The 20506-nt window shown below is 43.0% G+C and overlaps 1 protein-coding gene across 1 annotated transcript in view; it reads right to left on the bottom strand.

The window, feature by feature from the left end:
* arid5b (AT-rich interaction domain 5B) overlaps nt 1-20506 on the bottom strand; it is a 145021-nt gene that overhangs the window by 85775 nt on the left and 38740 nt on the right. Inside the window, exon 4 of the mRNA XM_078413241.1 lies at nt 10658-10915. Coding sequence (XP_078269367.1) covers nt 10658-10915 — 258 coding nt within the window. The remainder of the gene's footprint in view (nt 1-10657; nt 10916-20506) is intronic.

The raw sequence follows: 20506 nt of genomic DNA, 5'->3' as shown, positions 1-20506 counted from the left end.
ATATAAATGGTAGCTTGCATTCCTTTTGACTATGCATCATATCAATTCTAATCATGACCAATGCTTTCTTCGCAGCAAACTGGCTGGGAAGGAAATGTTGCCAGAAAATTGGTTGCATTTCCCCCCCCCCCATTCCCATCCACTCTTCACCCCACCAAGTTGTACAAAGTAGGGCTTCTTAAAGCTATAAAGCACATCAACTTCATGTTCTCCAAAATGCTGTCGGACCCACTGAGTTATTCCCATACATTGTGACTTTTTGTTTGGAAACCCAGGATCTGCAGCTCCTTGTGTCTATATCAACATCATCACTTGATTGCCATTAAAACTCAGTTACCGTCTCAAAGACTTGCACTAGATTGCAGCTGAATTACTGCTTGCAACCAGAGCATGACATTGACTAATTCAAGGAGTGGCGTAACCATGCGACTTACTTCACTGCAAGAATTATAGAGTATAAAAGAAAGTTTCCATGCAAATCTAGAGGGTTCTTGTCAGACAACACCTGGTGCACCTAGTACAATTTCCATATCAAGGAAGAATTTTCCCGCGCCTTTAGACTTTAGAGATACAGGCCATTCGTCCCACTGAGTCTGCACCGACCAGCGATCCCCGTCCACTAGCACTATGCTAGACACTAGGGACAATTTACAATTTTACTGAAGCCAATTAACTTACAAAACTGTACGTCCTTAGATTGTGGGAGGAAACCGAAGCACCCAGAGAGAACCCACACGGTCACGGGGAGAACGTATAGACAGCACCTCTGTAGTCAGGATCTAACCCCAGTCTCCAGCGCTGTAAGGAAACAACTCCACCACTGCACAGATCAGCCTTGCACTCCCTGGAGTTTAGAAGGTTGAGAAGCGATCTCACTGAAACATACAATTCTGAGGAGGCTGACTGATGGCGATGTCGAAATGATGATTCCCACAGTGGGGTTATTCAGAACTAAGGCTCAAAGGAAGATTAGGAGGAATTTCTTCTCTCAAAAGGGTCTTTCTATCCCAAAGAGCTGTGGAGGTGGAGTTATTGACCACATTCATGAGATTGACGTACTTCTGATCTTCAAGAGAATCAATAGACAATAGGTGCAGGAGGAGGCCATTCGGCCCTTCGAGCCAGCACCGCCATTCAATGTGATCATGGCTGATCATTCTCAATCAGTACCCTGTTCCTGCTTTCTCCCCATACCCCCTGACTCCGCTATCCTTAAGAGCTCTATCTAGCTCTCTCTTGAATGCATTCAGAGAATTGGCCTCCACTGCCTTCTGAGGCAGAGAATTCCACAGATTCACAACTCTCTGACTGAAAAGGTTTTTCCTCGTCTCAGTTCTAAATGGAATCAAGGGTTAGGGGAGAGGCTGAGAAAGTAGCGGCAAGAGATGAACTCAATGAAACCCCAATCTTTCCACCACCACGCACAGGAAGCGCAAGACGCCATTGTTTGCAGATGCAACAAGTGTGTTCAGCTCTGACTGAACATGTTCTAATCTTGTGACGTGGACTCGATAAGAGGAATGAAACACTGGAACCTGAGGGGGATTGAATGAGGGACATGCCTGGTATCCCTTAGAGAATTAAGCCAGGCTCTTACCAACCAGCGAAGACTCAAGAGGCCGGTTGGTCCAGTTCTGCTTCCTATGTTCCTTCTCTGAGGAAAGCCCTATTGCATCCTGAGCACCCATTCACATTTCAGTGTAATACAGTCAGAGGTGTCGATATCTGGCGTGAGAAGATAAACTCTGACCACTTTGGTGGCTGTAAGATCCCACAATTTTAAAGAGGGCGGTGGCACAATGGAGCAGCTGGTAGAGCTGCCGCCTCAGAGCACCAAAGACCCAAGTTAGATCTCGACCTGGTTCCATCTGTGTGGCGTTTGCACGCTCTCCCCGTGACCCAGTGGGTTTCTTCCTCCAGGTGCTCTGGTTTCCTCCCATAGCCCAAAGACATGGGATTGTAGGTTTATAATGTTATAAGTGATAGGAGCAGAAGTAGGCCATTCGGCCCATCAAGTCTACACCTTCATTCAATCATGGCTGATCTATCTCTCCTCCTAACCCCATTCTCCTGCCTTCTCTCCATAACCCCTGACACCCGTACTAATCAAGCCTTCTGTAAAATTGCCCACTAACGTGGGATAGCATTGAACTAGTGTGAATGGGTGATCGATGATCAGCGCGGATTGGTGGGCTGAAGAACCAGCTTCCATGCTGATCTCTAGACTAAAGGAGAGAGAATGGGACCTCCCCGAGTGCTCATGCCACTGTTAATCGCTAATATCAATAAACCAAATAAACTTGTCATTTTCACATTGCTGTTTATGAGACCTGGTTGTGCTCAAATTGGCTGCTGCATTTCCTACATTAAAGCAAACTCAAAGTTGTTCATTGGCTCCACAGCAACCTGGGCACCCTGATAGCATCGGAAAGTGTGACATAAATACAGGCACGTTCCTTCTTTCAGATTTTATCAAAAAGGGCACAGTGTAAACGTCAGATTCACCACAGATGTTGAGTACAGAAATAAAACGATAATTATCAATGGATTTTCATCACTGTCAAGAACGTAGGGAGATTCAGTGGGGGTGGGGTAGTCGAGAACAAAGGGGGACCCAGCAGGGGGGTGGGGGCATGCATAACTTGGGGGACCCGACAGGGGGCCGGTGAGAATGGAGGGGGAGCTGGCGGGGGGGGGGGGCTGCCTGCTGTTATGTGTGGCGGCAGCTAGAAGACAAGACTGCTCAGTAAACTTTTGTAACTTTGTCAGCGGCAGAAATGTGGCACCTAGGTGAGATCAAAGATACTAGAGGGACAAGATGGACCACTCCGTTGAAATCACCTATAGTGAAGTGTAGTACGCAAAGGAGCCATTTTAGTAAGCAAAACCCGCCATTCTGAAGAAGGGTCTCGACCCGAAACGGCACCCATTCCTTCTCTCCTGAGATGCTGCCTGACCTGCTGAGTTATCATATCATATATATACAGCCGGAAACAGGCCTTTTCGGCCCTCCAAGTCCGTGCCGCCCAGCGATCCCCGCACATTAACACTATCCTACACCCACTAGGGACAATTTTTACATTGTCCGCTGGCCCGCTGTGGACCGTCCGGTGCGGCCTGCAACCACAACAACCTGACTGCGGGAGAAGGGAAAGACATTGTGGCCTTCCATCACAGTGAGGAGAGGACTGGAGGAGACTCACTGTGATGGATGTTTCTTTTTTATGTGTTTTTGGGGTTGGGTAATTTGAATGCCTATTTAATGCTTTTATTGTTGGACTGTGTTTTTGGGGGTTTTGGGGTTGTGTAATTTGAATGCCTATTTAATGCTTTTATTGTTGGACTGTGTTTTGGGGGTTTTTGGGGTTGTGTAATTTGAATGCCTATTTAATGCTTTTATTGTTGGACTGTGTTTTGGTTTTTTTTTGGGGTTGTGTAAATTTTAATGCTTATTTAATGCTTTTATTGTTGGACTGTGGGTGACTGAATTTCGTCCAATATTGGATGACAAATAAAGCTATCTTGAATCTCTTGAATCTTGAATCTTGAATTTACCCAGCCAATTAACCTACATACCTTTATGTCTTTGGAGTGTGGGAGGAAACCGAAGATCTCGGAGAAAACCCACGCAGGTCACGGGGAGAACGTACAAACTCCTTACAGTGCAGCACCCGTAGTCAGGATCGAACCTGAGTCTCCGGCGCTGCATTCGCTGTAAAGCAGCAACTCTACCGCTGCGCTACCGTGCCGCATTACTCCAGCATTTTGTGAATAAATACCTTCGATTTGTACCAGCATCTGCAGTTATTTTCTTATACTACAGGTAACAGGTTCTGATACCCAAACTCTTCTTTCCATTTCCCGTGACATTCAGTCTGAAGAAGGGTCTCGACCCGAAACGGCACCCATTCCTTCTCTCCAGAGATGCTGCCTGTCCCGCTGAGTTACCCCAGCATTTTGTGTCTATCTTCGGACACAAATTAACTTGTATTTCTCTGTACCCAGTTCCGACGAAGCATCCCAATCCCAAAACTTGAACCATTTCCCCTTGCACGGATGCTGCCTGGCCTGCTGTGTGTTTATAGTGCATTTTGTTTTCTATTTCCAGCATCGGCACTTTTACGATTTACTTTTACAAAGGAACATTTTGTGAAATGCATCACTCCTACTGGAAAGGGTCTAAGCAAAGAACAGGTTGGTCCAACATAGAAACATAGTGCAGGAGTAGGCCATTCGGCCCTTCGAGCCTGCACCGCCATTCAATATGATCATGGCTGATCATCCAACTCAGTATCCCGTACCTGCCTTCTCTCCATACCCCCTGATCCCTTTAGCCACAAGGGCCACATCTAACTCCCTCTTAAATATAGCCAATGAACTGGCCTCAACTACCTTCTGTGGCAGAGAATTCCACAGATTCACCACTCTCTGTGTGAAAAAAAACTTTCTCATCTCGGTCCTAAAAGACTTCCCCCTTATCTTTAAACTGTGATCCCTTGTTCTGGACTTCCCCAACATCGGGAACAATCTTCCTGCATCTAGCCTGTCCAACCCCTTAAGAATTTTGTAAGTTTCTATAAGATCCCCCCTCAATCTTCTAAATTCCAGCGAGTACAAGCCGAGTCTATCCAGTCTTTCTTCATATGAAGGTCCTGCCATCCCAGGAATCAATCTGTGAACATGCCTTGCAGTGCTCCCACGTCCATTGCTTCTCAGGCTCAGTTTCATGAAGACTAAATTCACTTTTCAACCTAAGAAACTCGTTTGATGAAACTACTCCAAAGTTAAGTTTAAAAAAAAAAAAATGGAACGAAAGGGAAGGAGGAAAGAAAAGCGAGCGAAGAGAGTGAACCAATGGAGATTTAATACTTGAGGCAGCGATTCATCATGTGGTGGAAGCGAAAACAATGCTACTAATATTTGCATGGTAAAGTAATTTAATATATTTAAAGCAAGAATCAGCAAGTTAATTATTTATATCAAATTATATATTGATTGCAAAAGCTGTTTGCGGTTAAGGAATAGAACATTTATTCCTGACCGCTTTACCATGGTAACCTGGAAAACGCAGCCTACTTTTCACTCTGCAGAACATCACCCAGTCCTTTCTCATTGTAGAACTGACATTCATTCTTGCTCACTTTAATAGTGTAAAAATGTCTTGACACACTTTTTAAAAATTATTGTTGAGCACTAAGTCTTCATGTTTAAATTTAACACATTGACACATAAAATAAAAATAACTTTTCAAAAGGAAAATATAACACTAATTTACAAATATTATGTATATTTCCCCAAAGTGAGTTTGCTGGAGGATATATGGTTTCAGCCAACCAGATTCAGAGACCCACACCACCTTGGCTACGCTCTCATTTCACTCCTGCCAACAGGAAGAAGTTTTTGGAGCCCTAATACTGTAACGTCCTGGTTCAGGGGCAGCTTCTTCCCAACAACCATCAGGTTATTAAACACTACAACCTCCAACCATGCTTCAAACTACAAAGAGTTGGGGACATTGTTTTTTTGTCTTTGCATTATTATTATTATTGTTTGTTTGATTTTTATATATTGCATAAAAATACGGAAGAATTTTATTGTCTATTATGGTGTTTACAGAGTACGGCGTTTTCATATCTGCTGTGTTACTGCAAGTAAGAATTTCATTGTTCCGTTTCGGGACTATGACAATAAAACACTCTTGACTCTCGATAATTTTTCATTCAGGAGTGTCTTTTTGTCAAAGACTTACAATACAATACAATATATCTTTATTGTCATTGTACAGGGGTACAACAAAATTGGGAATGCGCCTTCCATACGATGCAAAGTAAGTGTTTTGAAATAAACTTTAAAATATTTGGTTTCAATTTTGTTTGATATGCTATGTTTGCAAATGGATAAGTATTATATTGAAATGCATTCAGAAGCACTCAGCATGAATTCACATTTTTCGGTGTATTTTTAAGGTTGTTATGTACCTACAGAAACAAGAGTGCAATGGATGCAAAGCATCTGGCATGTGAAGAGTGACCCCAGGGTGCCCTATCCAGTATGAAAAATAGATGTACATAGTTTGAAACTGAAACAGACTGAAAAAATAGACAGGTAGACAGATAAATATTAATGGATGCATGGGTGCAGTCATAAGGCTCTAAATGTAGAAGTTATATGATATTATAAGCTACCAGACTGAAGCTTAACTGAGTTTACAAATAGCTGAACATGCCCATGTATAGGTTACAGCTGTCAAATGATGTCCTGGCGTTTATCTATTATTTCTGTGACATATACTGAAAATGTAATTTTACATCACACCACTGAAGTGTTATTGTCACAGTGCCAGGATTGCTGTGCTGTTCTCAATGTCAGTGTAATGCAAAATGGCATTCATCATGTTATGCGATTACTACATTAGAAAGGAATTCGAAGAGTCTTTAGAAGAATTCCATTTAGATTATGAGTATATTAAACCTATCATTCACCAAAAATTCAACGCTGAAGTATATGCAATAATAATTGATGTTAATAATCCTATCAATAGTTCCATGCATACTGTGGTCATAAATACGTTATCTGAACAAATGAGTCAACCCACCGTGTATTTTTCCACTCAGACTGACCAGAAAATGGGCAACTATTCAATGTATTTTTTTTATTTTTTTTAACTTGCCTTTGAGTTCTCAAAATTTAAGTGGAACAGAAGCCAGTTTAAATTTATAGTTCCAGACACTGATAATAATCTGCAAAGAAACTAATTAAAGTAATTTGATAATCTAAAGGCAGCTGGAGAGACAGAATTCCAGAGCTCAAAAGTTCAAGGTTAATATTTCCAAATAAAGGAACCATAGCCAACATTACCAACTGCATTTTGTCAGTTTTACTCACTGCTGGCAACAGTCCAACAGAATGTGATTTTTCAGCAGAAATACCTGCTCTGAATCAACAACCCAACCCTTCCCAAGACTGATATCATGTTTACTTTAGTCCTATAAAAACTCGAGCATTTTATAATCTTGAAATGGAATCTGACTGGTTTGCTCCATCTAACACAGAATACATGCTCATCCCATTTTGCTAGCTAGTAATCAAGACTGTTAACTACATTAGGTTAATTGAGCCCATTAACAATTAACAAGAGAGCTTTCTTTTCCTCTACACACCTTTGGCCATTTCGGGACTTTGGGTCATGTACCTTCCAAAGCAGGAAGAACTAGTTCAGAGTGTTTGTTTTTTTTAGAAAAAAATATTTTCTTCCAAAGCTGCCTGATCCCATCCTGCCTCCCCAAGATCTCTCTCTTCCTATAAGCACTACCGCATGCAGACATCACACTCTCTTCATCCCAGCAATAAAGCACTCTCTCTCTCTCTCTCTCTCTCTCTCTCTCCCCCTCCTCCACTGGCACTCTGTAAAAATCCCATTCATTCACAAGACTTGTGATTGGTTATCCCAACATCTCTTACTTTGACTCAATGTTAATCGGTCTTTGATATTGTATTGTATATGCCTGTGAAGTTCTTTGGAACATTTTACTATGTTAAAGGAACCATATAAATAATGGATTTTAAGTGCCAGGTTTTGTAAAGTTTTCCAGACGCTCCAGGTACAAATGTTGAAAAGGGCAGCACTGTGGCCCAGCTGATACCGCGCCAGAGTCCAGGGTTCAAACCTGACCTCGGGTACTGCCTGTGCAGAGTTTGCATGTTCTCCCTCCGGTTGTAGGTTTGTACATTGATCGGCTTCTGTAAAATTATCCCTACCGTGTCGGGAGTGGATGAGAATGTGGGATAAAATAGAGCTAATGTTAAAGGGTAATTGGTGGTCTGTGTGGAAAAGGACTCATTTCCATCCTGTATCTCTAAACTATCATAGGTTATTTCTTTGATGTTTCAAAACACTTGAGCCTTATTTTGCATGCATTTTGATAAATTAAATTGCATGCATGAGTGAGAAAATGTTTAAATGTTGATAATCCAAATATGCATTTTCAATAATCAAATATGCTTTTCAGAGTTGCATGTTGCAATTATATTCAAATATTCACATTTGTTTTGTGCTGGTACCAGGTACTTTGCATGTAAAACAATTAGAACCAGGACACACATTGCAGGGTGTAGAAAGCAGTGCTAGTCTAGTCTGAAGAAGGGTTTCGACCCGAAACATCACCCATTCCTTCTATCCAGAGAAGCTGCCTGTCCCGCCGAGTTACTCCAGCATTTTGTGTCTATCTTCTTTGCAAACCGGAATCTGCAGTTCCTTACACCACAGTATCGGTGTTGACAGCTGATTGAAACAAGGTGTTATGTTTTTGTTGGGTGGGCGATTTTTAACATTGTTTAGAATTTGTTTCGCGCTTGCAAAGGTGTCGCTTTGGGGTGCAACGAAAACTGACTTGTTGCACATAAATACCGTATGGCGTATCGGTGCAGAGGATCTGCACGATGCCATCATAGGAGGCACAAGATGGCGCCCGATGGTGGAGACTCTTTGTGTACTAGTCCCAGAACAGGATCTACTATCATCCAATACAATTGCCCCACTCTTCCAAATCTCTATTCCAACTGTATTTGCATATGGCATGATTGTACTCATGTATAGTTTGAGCTGATTTAATTAGATAGCATGCAAACTAAAACTTTTCACCAATTTTTATGTGCAGTGCTGAATAAGGTAGTAACACACAATAAAAGTGCAGCACAGAAACAGGTTGTTCGGCCCATCACATTTGACCTGACCTTTTTGCTCACCAATACTAATCCCATTTCCCACATTAGGAACATATTCTTTTTTACCTTGCCTACTTAAATGTCTGTCTAAATGCCTTTTAAATGTAGTAAACGTGCCCAATTCCCCTACCAGTGGCACAGCAGCAGAGTTGCAACCTCACAGCACCAAAGACCAGTATTCAATCCTGACTACAGGTGCTGCCTGTGCGGAGTTTGTACATTCTCCCTGTGACCTTGTGGGTTTTCTCCAGGTGCTTCCATTTCCTCCCACATTCCAAAGACGTGCAGGTTTGTAGGTTAATTGGCTTTTCCCTAGCGTGTAGGATTGTGAAAGTGGGAAAGCATAGAACGAGTATACCGGTGATCGATGATCAGCTTGACTTGGTGGGCCGAAGGTCCTGTTTCCGCGCTGTATCTCTAAACTAAACCAAACCAAACCTCGTCTGGCCAGCACACACCAGATATCAACCATTCTCTGTGTTAAATAAACTTACATCTCCGGTCTCATTTAAAACTCCTATTTGTCACCTCAAACCTATGCCCTTATAGACAATAGACAATAGGTGCAGGAGGAGGCCATTCGGCCCTTCGAGCCAGCACCGCCATTCAATGTGATCATGGCTGATCATTCTCAATCAGTACCCCGTTCCTGCCTTCTCCCCATACCCCCTGACTCCACTATCCTTAAGAGCTCTATCCAGCTCTCTCTTGAATGCATTCAGAGAATTGGCCTCCACTGCCTTCTGAGGCAGAGAATTCCACAGATTCACAACTCTCTGACTGAAAAAGTTTTTCCTCATCTCAGTTCTAAATGGCCTACCCCTTATTCTTAAACTGTGGCCCCTTGTTCTGGACTCCCCCAACATTGGGAACATGTTTCCTGCCTCTAACGTGTCCAACCCCTTAATAATCTTATACGTTTCGATAAGATCTCCTCTCATCCTTCTAAATTCCAGTGTATACAAGCCTAGTCACTCCAGTAAATTCCAGTGTATACAAGCCTAGTCACTCCAGTGTACAAGCCTAGTCGCTCCTTGTTTTTGATACTCCTACCATGGGCGGGCAATCAAAGCTCTGCTTACATATTTTTAAAAATGTATTTACAACATAACTTAACATAGAAATATAGTAAGTAGGTGCAGGAGTAAGCCATTCGGCCCTTCGAGCCAGCACCGCCATTCAATATGATCATGGCTGATAATCCGGAATCAGTACACTGTTCACGCGTTTCCCCCATATCCCTTGATTCCGTTAGCCCTAAGAGCTATATCTAACTTGAGTGTGAAGTGTACTTGATTTGAATGTGAAAGTGTGGCGTTTCTGTGCTCCAACTCTGAAGCAAGAACCACAGCACATTATTCTGCTGTCAGGATGGGCTGGTCTCAGATAGCTTTTAAATGTGACAGATAATTGTTTAAAATGCCGAACTTAATCATGCCGACAATTCCATTGTAGCAAAACACCAGCCTTGGCAAACTCAGTCCAGCTGGCTCTTTGTTCCCCATTGTTCCTCGTTCATTCACAAAACATTTCCTACCAATAACAAATTCAAACTTTTGTTTTTCAACCATTTGGTTCCGATAACACAGAAAAGTTGAGCGTTATTTTTGCTACTCCTTAAAAATTATTTTTCTCAAAATCTCTATTTAAGGGTACGAGTGACCTTTTTGCTCTACATCAAAGCCAAACCCAGTTTTGGAAGAATTTGATGTAACACTCCATGCAGTAGGACCCACCGCAAGCAAATATCATCCTAAAAATTTCTTTGTGGTTTAGTCATGTAAAACTTACATCTCAACAGACCTTGGCATCTTTAAAGTCTGCATAGTTACATGGTCCAGCAGTTAAAATTCCAATCTTTTACGACATCTAGTATTTCAACCATGTTATTGAGCTCAAGTTACTATTTTATGATGAGAGTCACCACACTTACCAAGCTCATCGCAGACATTCTCGCTTTCAAGCAGAGTTGGATGATCAAACGTGTCGCGACAGTACAGGATGCGGGTACTTTTGTTCAGGATCGCAATGCCACCCAACGCCATCACAAACTGGTCGACCAACCATAAGGACGATCGGTTCTGAATCCTCTTCAGCATGGTACGGTATCGACAGTACTGCGGGTAACTGAGGACAATGATTTTGGTGTCGTCAGAGTCGTCACTATCTTCAACATCATCATCCTCAGCATCTGTGGGGAGAGGGAGAGAGAGAGAGAGAGAGAGAGAGAGAGAGAGAGAGAAACATTGTTATTATCACTGAAGAATACTAGCCGTGTAAGAAGGAACTGCAGATGCTGGTTTAAACCAAAGATAGACGCAAAGAGCTGGAGTATCTCAGCGGGACAGGCAGCATCTCTGGAGAGAAGAAATGGGTGACGTTTCGGGTCGAGACCCTTCTACAGACTGGTTAGGGATAAGCGAAACGAGAGATATATAGACGGCGATGTGGAGAGATAAAGAACAATGAATGAAAGTTATGCAAAAAATAATGATGATAAAGGGAACAGGCCATTGTAAGCTGTTTGTAGGGTGAAAATGAGAAGCTGGTGCGACTTGGGTGGGGGAGGAATAGAGAGAGAGGGAATGCCGGGGCTACCTGAAGTGAGAGAAATCAATATTCATACCACTGGGCTGTGAGCTGCCCAAGCGAAATATGAGATGCTGGCAAGACCAAACGCAGACTGGGCGATCGTTTCTTGGGCCACCTTCGCTCAGCCCGCGTGAACCAACCTGATCTCCCAGTTGCTGGACCCTTTAATTCTTCTTCCCATTCCTACACATTTCTTTCTGTCCTCAGTCTCTTCCATTGTCAGAGCGAGACTAAACGCAAATTGGAGGAACAGCATCTCATATTTCATTTGGGCATCTTACAGCCCCAGTAGTATGAATATTGATTTCTCTCACTTCAGGTAGCCCCAGCATTCCTTCTCTCTCTCTCTCTCTCTCTCTATCCCTCCCCCACCCAAGTCGCACTAGCTTCTCATTTTCACCCTACAAACAGCTAACAATGTCCTGTTTTCATTATCATCGTTATTTTTTTGAATATCTTTCATTCATTGTTCTTTATCTCTCCACATCACCGTCTATATCTCTCGTTTCCCTTATCCCTAACCAGTCTGAAGAAGGGTCTCAACCCGAAACGTCACCCATTCCTTCTCTCCAGAGATGCTGCCTGTCCCGCTGAGATACTCCAGCTTTTTGGGTCTATCTTCGAAGAACATTAGCTGTAGGGAATGGAGCATGGACATATCCCATTACTTTTGACAACCGACAGTTGTCTTTGCATTGTGTTACCGTGTAAATTAAACACATTTCACATCAATAGGATATAGGATATCGTCAGTAATATTAAATATTTGTTCCTGTTACCATCCAATGCAGCAAGAAAAATAGCACAATCCATTTGTGACATTATGCAAGAAATAGCCTTGAAGGCTTGTTGATATAAAAAAAAAAATTAAATACACATGAATATAATAATAAGCCCCATCTTGAGTGATGGAAGCTTGCTTGTTGTCTGTTTAAATATTTAGCAGAAAGACTGAAGGCAAAACACATACATAATTAATACATAACAAATCCCTGTTTAATACAAGTTTTTTTAAAAAGTCTTCTGCTATACACTGGGAGCTCACTCGCAACCGAAACAGGAAATGGCATAATAATGGCTAATAGACTCATCACCCAGCACTAACTCAGGCTGTCAAATGCCACACCTTTCTTAATGACACGTGTGTAGCTATTTATCATGTTACCACGTGGGAAGAGCCAAAACAGCAGCATGTAGTTGTGTAGGAAGGAACTGCAGATGCCGGTTTAAACCGAAGATAGACACAAAATGCTGGAGTAACTCAGCGGGACAGGCAGCGTCTCTGGAGAGAAGGAATGGGTGACGTTACGGGTTGAGACCCTTCTTCAGACTGTTACCAGCTTCGCTGGTTTGCTGGACATTCCACAGCACTCTACTCTTCTTGGAAATGCATTTAGGAAGTTAAAATACTAGGAAAAAAAAATCAAAAAAATGTTTAAGAATTCAGCTCCATTTTTAGTCACAAGCTGCAACTTAAGATATTTCCCCCACTTTATTTTGCTGAGTAAATGAATAGCTTGGCTTGATTATACAGACCAGCAAGTTAAAATGCCAATCTCTGTTTCAGTGCTGAATTGCGTTGGAAGGAACTGCCGATGCTGGTTTAAACCGAAGATGGGCACAAGAAGCTGGTGTAACTCAACGGGTCAGACAACAATCTCTGGAGAAAAGGAATAGGTGACGTTTCAGTTCGAGACCCGAAACATCACCTAGTCATTTTCTCCAGCGATGCTGTCTGACCCGCTGAGTTACTCCAGCTTTTTGTGTCTATCTTCATATCATATCATATATATACAGCCGGAAACAGGCCTTTTCGGCCCTCCAAGTCCGTGCCGCCCAGCGATCCCCGTACATTAACACTATCCTACACCCACTAGGGACAATTTTTTAAAAATTTTTTTACATTTACCCAGCCAATTAACCTACATACCTGTACGTCTTTGGAGTGTGGGAGGAAACCGAAGATCTCGGAGAAAACCCACGCAGGTCACGGGGAGAACGTACAAACTCCTTACAGTGCAGCACCCGTAGTCAGGATCGAACCTGAGCCTCCGGCGCTGCATTCGCTGTAAAGCAGCAACTCTACCGCTGCGCTACCGTGCCTATCTTCTGTGCAGCATTAGTTGATCTGAGCTGTAGCACCTTCCATCTCTATAACCCACGGTTTGCTCTAAATGAATGAAGTGTTTTCATTTGATTCTTATGATGTGTGACTATCTTTTTCTTTTTTGCTCATGCAAGTTCAGCTTGAACATTTACATTTGCACATGAAATTCTATATTTGCGTTCTCAGTAACTCTGGCAATCGTCGATACAGGCAGTCCCCTGGCTATCAAAGGGACTGTCCCTGAGAACTGTCTGCAAGTTGATTTCCGCACAAGTCAGAAATGTCCATTAGTCATAAGTACACTTGCTATAATTTCTTTATTTCATTAAATAACTACACCCATAAATAGATGAGGTGAATATATATTGTATCCAGTCATTATTGAACACCATAAAAGATTTAATTTTATTTCTGGTTTGGAAAATGCTTTAAAAATGTATGTGAGAACTTGCATAAAGTTGGATTTTTGCAAGTCAAGTCACTCGTAACCCATGGTGCACCAAACTTAGTCCCAAATGCAAAGGTAGACACAAAATGCTGGAGTAACTCAGCGGGACAGGCAGCATCTCTGGAGAGAAGGAATGGGTGACGTTTCGGGTCGAGAACCTTCTTCAGACTACGTTTCGGGTCAAGACCCTTCTTCAACTTTTCCACTCCCCTTACCTACTCTATCCTCTTCCCCCCCCCCCCCCCCCCCCCCAAAAAAAAAACCTCCTCCATCTTAGTCCCAAATGTGATGGATTAATTGCTGCAACAAGGACCTGCAGATGCTGATTTATATATATTTTTAAAATCAAAGTGCTGGAGTGACTCAGTGGGTCAGGCAGCATCTCTGGAGAACATGGATAGGTGATATTTCGGGTCGGAAATGATTAACTGCGTTCTACGGTAGCCAGAGATTTGGGATGGATCAATTGATATGCTACTCAATCTATGAGGTAACGTGAGCTCACATACCATACATTCAGTATTTATAGATAATGTCACATCTCCAGGCTGAAGAACGGTCTCAACCTGAAACATCATCTGTCCATATTCCCTCCACAGATGCTACTTGACCCACTGACTTCCTTCAGCACTATGTGTTTTGATGACATCACATACTGTAGATTCATAGAGCACATAAGGGAGTCAACAGATTTAACTTGCTTAATTGGTTAATTCCAATCTCATAATCTTTCCCGAAAACCTTGCAGCCCACTAGAACTGGTTGCAATTAACCACAACTAGAACTATGACCCGCTATCTTAAAAAAAGAGCGGCACAGCAGTAGAGTTGCTGCCTTGCAGCGCTTGCAGCGCCAGAGACCCAGGTTCGATCCCGACTACGGGTGCTGTGTGTACGGAGTACGTACGTTCTACAAGATCTTCAGTTTCCTCCCACACTCCAAAGACGTAAAGGTTTGTAGGTTAATTGGCTTGGTGTCTCTGTGTAAATTGTCCCCAGTGTGTGTAGGATAGTGTTAATGTGTGAGGATCGCTGGTCGGCGCGAACTCGGTGGGCCGAAGGGCCTGTTTCCAGCTCTATAGCTCTAAACTAAAACGAAACCAAAATAAAATTGTATTCATGTTGTGTCATTTGCCAACAGGGCTCTCCTTAAAGTGCCTCACAGCCACGAGGTGTCTTTGAAGCAAGATTATTCCAATGTTAGCATAAAGCAGGGTACGAGCTGGCACCATGAGCTGTTTCTACCATCAAATGGGAACTGAGCAGGTTGCAGCTTGGGTCTAACTGTATCATAATTGGTTCCATCACTTGGACTGCACAAAATATCGGACTTTTGGGGGGGTTGGGGGCGGAGGCGGTAGTTAGTTAGTTTTGTTTATTGTCACGTGGACCAAGGTACAGTGAAAAGCTTTTGTTGCGTGCTAACCAGTCAGCAGAAAGACAATACATGATTACAATCGATCCACTTACAGTGAAGCTTGGACAGCTTGCAGCCCAGCGGTACCATAGTGAGGCCCACTGGAAATTGGAGGAACAGCACCTCATATTTCGCTTGGGCAGCTTGCAGCCCAGCGGTATGAACATTGACTTCTCCAACTTTAGATAGCCCCTCTGTCCCTCCCTTCCCCTCCCCCTTCCCAGTTCTCCCTCTATCTTCCTGTCTCCACCTATATCCTTCCTTTCTCCCGCCCCCCTGACATCAGTCTGAAGAAGGGTCTCGACCCGAAACGTCACCCATTCCTTCTCTCCTGAGGTGCTGCCTGACCTGCTGAGTTACTCCAGCATTTTGTACAAGCATCTGCAGTTATTTTCTTACACTTACAGTGAAGAGATACATGATAAGGGAATAACGTTTAGTGCAAAGTACAGCCAGTAAAACTCTGATCAAGGATAGTCCGAGGGTCACCAAAGAGGTAGACAGACGTTCAGTACTGCTCTCTGGTTATGGTAGGAAGATTCACAGTTGCCTGATAACAGCTAGGATGAAACTGTTGGTGAAACTGAATCTGGTGGCGTGCGTTTTCACACTTCTATACCTTTTGCCTGATGGGAGAAAGGAGAAGAGGGAGTGGCCGGGGTGCGAGTCGTCCTTGATTATGCTGCTGGCCTTGCCCAGGCAACATGAGGTATAAATGGAGTCAATAGAGGTTAGGGGAGTCAACAGAGGTTAGAGATTCGGCGTTACATGCATCCAGTCAAGATGCTCAATCTTCACAAGTGTGACGTGGACTTTGCGTGTTTACTAACACGGATAAAACAACTGTGTTTCGTTTAAAAAAGGCTGTAGTTCTGCTTCCTGGCACAAACTGGAAACGTAAAACCTCAATGAAATATTTGATCATGGCTTTCTCAATTTTCCGGCCGATCGGCCAACATCACCTTCAACTTCCAAGATGCTACAAAAGGAAATACATATTTTTCTCCCACTGTCCAGTAAATGTAATTATTTGTTCTACACAGTTAAGCTGAAGTGTTACGTGATGGATGCATTTTTCATTCTTGCACTGTTAGTTCAATTTTATTAAAATGGTACATTGTTTTCTCTAAATGGACAGTGTGAAGTATAAAACACTTAAAGATCTGAAGGCAATTTCTTACATAAACACACTTTCATTCCAATGTACCACTGGTACTTCCTGACAAAATCAAGAAAACATCCAAAAGAGTTTCCAAAAGCCCACACAGCTTGTTTGTGGAAAAGTTAGTCAAATTGGCTCCATATTCAAAGAGATTAAAAAATGTATAATCAGATGCACATTACAATCTCCCGGTTGCTAAACACTTTAATTCTCCTTCCCATTCCCACGCTGACCTTTCTGTCCAAGGCCTCCTCCGTTGTCAGAGTGGGTCAAATTGGAGGAAGAGTACCTCATGTTTCGTTTGGGCAGCTTGCAGCCCAGTGGTATAGAAACATAGAAAATAGGTGCAGGAGTAGGCCATTCGGCCCTTCGAGCCTGCACCGCCATTCAATATGATCATGGCTGATCATCCAGCTCAGTAGCCTGTACCTGCCTTCTCTCCATACCCCCTGATCCCTTTAGCAAAAAGGGCCACATCTAACTCCCTCTTAAATATAGCCAATGAACTGGCCTCAACTACCTTCTGTGGCAGAGAATTCCACAGACTCACCACTCTCTGTGTGAAGAAATGTTTTCTCATCTCGGTCCGAAAAGACTTCCCCCTTATCCTTAAGCTGTGACCCCTGGTTCTGGACTCCCCCAACATCGGGAACAATCTTCCCGCATCTAGCCTCTCCAACCCCTTAAGAATTTTATATGTTTCTATAAGATCCCCCCTCAGTCTTCTAAATTCCAGCGAGTACAAGCCCAGTCTATCCAGTCTTTCCTCATATGAAAGTCCCGCCATCCCAGGGATCAATCTGGTATGACTGTTTATTGCTCTAACTTCAAGTAACCCCTGCATTTCTTTTCTCTCCATCCCTCCCCCACCCAAGTTGCACCAGCCTCACTTTCTCACCCAACAAACAGCTAACAATGGCCTGTTTTGTTTATCATCGTTACTTTTTTACATATCCCTCTACATTGTCGGCTAGATTTCTCGCTTCCCTTTCCCGTGACTTTCAGTCTGAAGAAGGGTCTCGACCCAAAACGTCACCCACCCATTCCTTCTCTCCAGAGATGCTGCCTGTCCTGTTGAGATACTCCAGCTTTTTGTGTCTATCTTCTGCACATTACAACATATATCCCCATTAATCGAGCATGCTTCCTTGCAAAACAAGTCTAGCAGGGTCAAACAGGACACAAATATGACTTATTGCAGAGTGGACCAGATTAAAAGGGCATAGTGCTAAAACTTAGAACTCCGGCATGATATCAGTAAACACGTCTGCAGACAGCAAGCATTGGTCGTCTGGAACTCTCATGCCAAAGATTGTCAAAGAATATGGAGCAACGATAGGCAAATGGTTCCATCTGAATGGCAGAACAAACCAAAGGGGTTAAATGGCTAAGACTTCTTCCCATGATCTCACATGCAAAGAGCTTTATAAAATGTATTCCATTCCTACCTCTAGTTGAACCAGAGATGGGTCAACCAGAGGTAGGTCCACTTACCTCAGGCTCAACTAAGGCCCTGTTAGGTTTGCACTTTGAAAGACCAATTGGCTCAAGTAGTAAACAGCTGCAGTGTAAATGTGGTCTGACTGGCGAGCTTGCTGGAATTATCACCGCAGTGGGACTCTCTGACAGAGGACAGGTTTAGTTCTGCTTTGTTTTGCAGTCGTTTGCCCCATAGTGTGCACATGGAAGATTTACGAGGATGTTGCCAGGATTCGACGGCCTGAGCTGGAGGGAGAGGTTGAGTAGGCTGGGACTCTATTCCTTGGAGCACAGGAGGATGGGGGGGTGATCTTATAGAGGTGTATAAAATCATGAGAGGAATAGATCGGGTCCAGCGTAGGGGAATCGAGGACGAGAGGACAAAGGTTTAAGGTGACGGGGGAAAGATTTAATAGGAATCTGAGGGGTAACATTTTCACACCAAGGGTGATGGGTGTATGGAACAAGCTTGCAGAGGAGATAGTTGAGGCAGGTATTCTTGCATCATTTAAGAAACATTTGGACAGGTACATGTATAGGACAGGTTTAGAGGGCCAAATGTGTAGGAAGGAACTGCAGATGCTGGTTTAAACTGAAGATAGACACAAAATGTTGGAGTAACTCAGCGGTACAGGCAGCCTCTCTGGAGAGAAGGAATGGGTGACGTTTTGGGTCGAGACCTTCTATAGCTCTTGTTTCCCTTTCCCCTAACTAGTCTGAAGAAGGGTCTCGACCCAAGTCACTGTGGGTAGTCCAACAGGGAGAAATACCCGATCATTCAATTGGAGAATTTGCAGGACCTTTTTACACCGACCGAATGGCATTACCTGCCTGTCTAACACCCCATTTTACCATCTGCCAGCACAGTGTCTTGCACGCGGTGATTAAAATTAAAGAGACCTGCAGACGCAGGAGATGGCAGATGCTGGAATCTGTAGCAAAAAATAACGAGCTGCTGGGGGAACTCAGGTAGCATCTGCGGGGGCAAAGAGTCGGTCGACATTTTACGTTGAGACCCTGCATCTGAACAGATGGTGTGAAGAGAGATGCCGAGTATAAGGAGATGGAGGGGGAGGGAGGGATGGGGAAGGTAGGATCAAAGGGAGGAGGGTTAGTTACTTCCGCCTATCCACCAACCCTCACCTAGCCCCACCTTTTCGTTGGCAGCTCCTACTTCCCCTCCCGCCTCTGCCTCTTTACACTCGCGATCTCTCCTTCACACCATCAGTCCAGATGCAGGGTCAATGCTCCCTCTGCCTCCACAGATGCCGCCTGACCCATTGAGTTCGTCCAGCAGCTGCAGTTGTACCATGAACACAACTTGGCATTCTCCCAAATGGACAATGATAATCCAATTAAGTCCATCTGTTGCACTGAAATTGGAACGCTTTTGACAACCTTGAATATAAATGTGTTACATTTAAGACTGAAGCAAAATGGGCCAAGTATCATATCTTTACGCCTGTACAGATATAGTCAGTCAGCATGCAAAGCACAAAAGAAATAACAAAATAGATCTTCGAGTTCCTCACCTTGTAACAATGAGCCATTTGATGATTAAACAGCAACACTATCTTAATAATATTTGTGAGTGACAAATTAATTTCTATTACTGTTACCAATCACTATCTTTAAATACAGTGTTATAAAAAACACAGAATTTATAAAGCAAATTTAAAATAGCAAAACATTCCACGGCACATCACAGGATCATAAACAAAACTTCACACTGAGCCACATAGGTTGACATGCAAATTGAATAATCGTCATTAGTTTAATTAGTGGAGGACTGCATTCACTGTCAGGGAGCTGAATAAATAATATTGTCGTAAAGATAACATCAAGTTTTTTAAATCTTGTGCGTGGATAAATTTAAATGAAATCCACTACACGTAGATTTAGGCAGGAACTGCAGATGCTGGTCTAAACCGAAGATAGACACATAGAGCTGGAGTAACACAGTGGGTCAGGCAGCATATCTGGAGAAAAGAAATAGGTGACATCACCTATTCCTTTTATCCAGAGTTGTTGCCTGACCCGCTGAGTTGCACCAGCTTCTTGTGACGCACTTAAGTTTAGAATTTGCAATCTTGTAATTTAGTGCACAGGACAACCATAAGATGAACGTAAGTGGAGAGTTCTTGCAGACTTGCTGCCATGCCATTTATTCTTTGAGATACCTTGCATTTGTTATCCGAGCTGCCTCACTGTCATCGACCTACAGTGTTACGGTGTTTCTTAGGGACCATATGCATGACATGTCTGGCATCAATAAACTTCTTTAAAAATATATATATATTTCACATCAACATTAAAAACAATGAGTACAGAGTTGGGAGCTCAACCTAATTCTGTAATAATTCATCAGGAAAATGTCCAGGCACACAAGAGGAAAATAAATAACGTGCCTCGGGACATCAAAGTATTTTGTAGCCAATGAAATACTTTTGAAGATGCTGTCACTGTTGTAAGAGAGGAAATCCGATAAGAAGCCACAAACAGCAAAAAGGTAAGCAAGCAGATCAACTACTTTATTTAATAAAAAGAACATTGGGGAGAACTCCACTGCTTCTCTTTA

This window comes from Rhinoraja longicauda, chromosome 16, assembly GCF_053455715.1.
Source record: "Rhinoraja longicauda isolate Sanriku21f chromosome 16, sRhiLon1.1, whole genome shotgun sequence".
Lineage (NCBI taxonomy): Eukaryota > Metazoa > Chordata > Chondrichthyes > Rajiformes > Arhynchobatidae > Rhinoraja > Rhinoraja longicauda.
The sequence above is the reverse complement of the archived record's forward strand: the minus strand, read 5'-3'. Positions and strand labels throughout refer to the sequence as shown.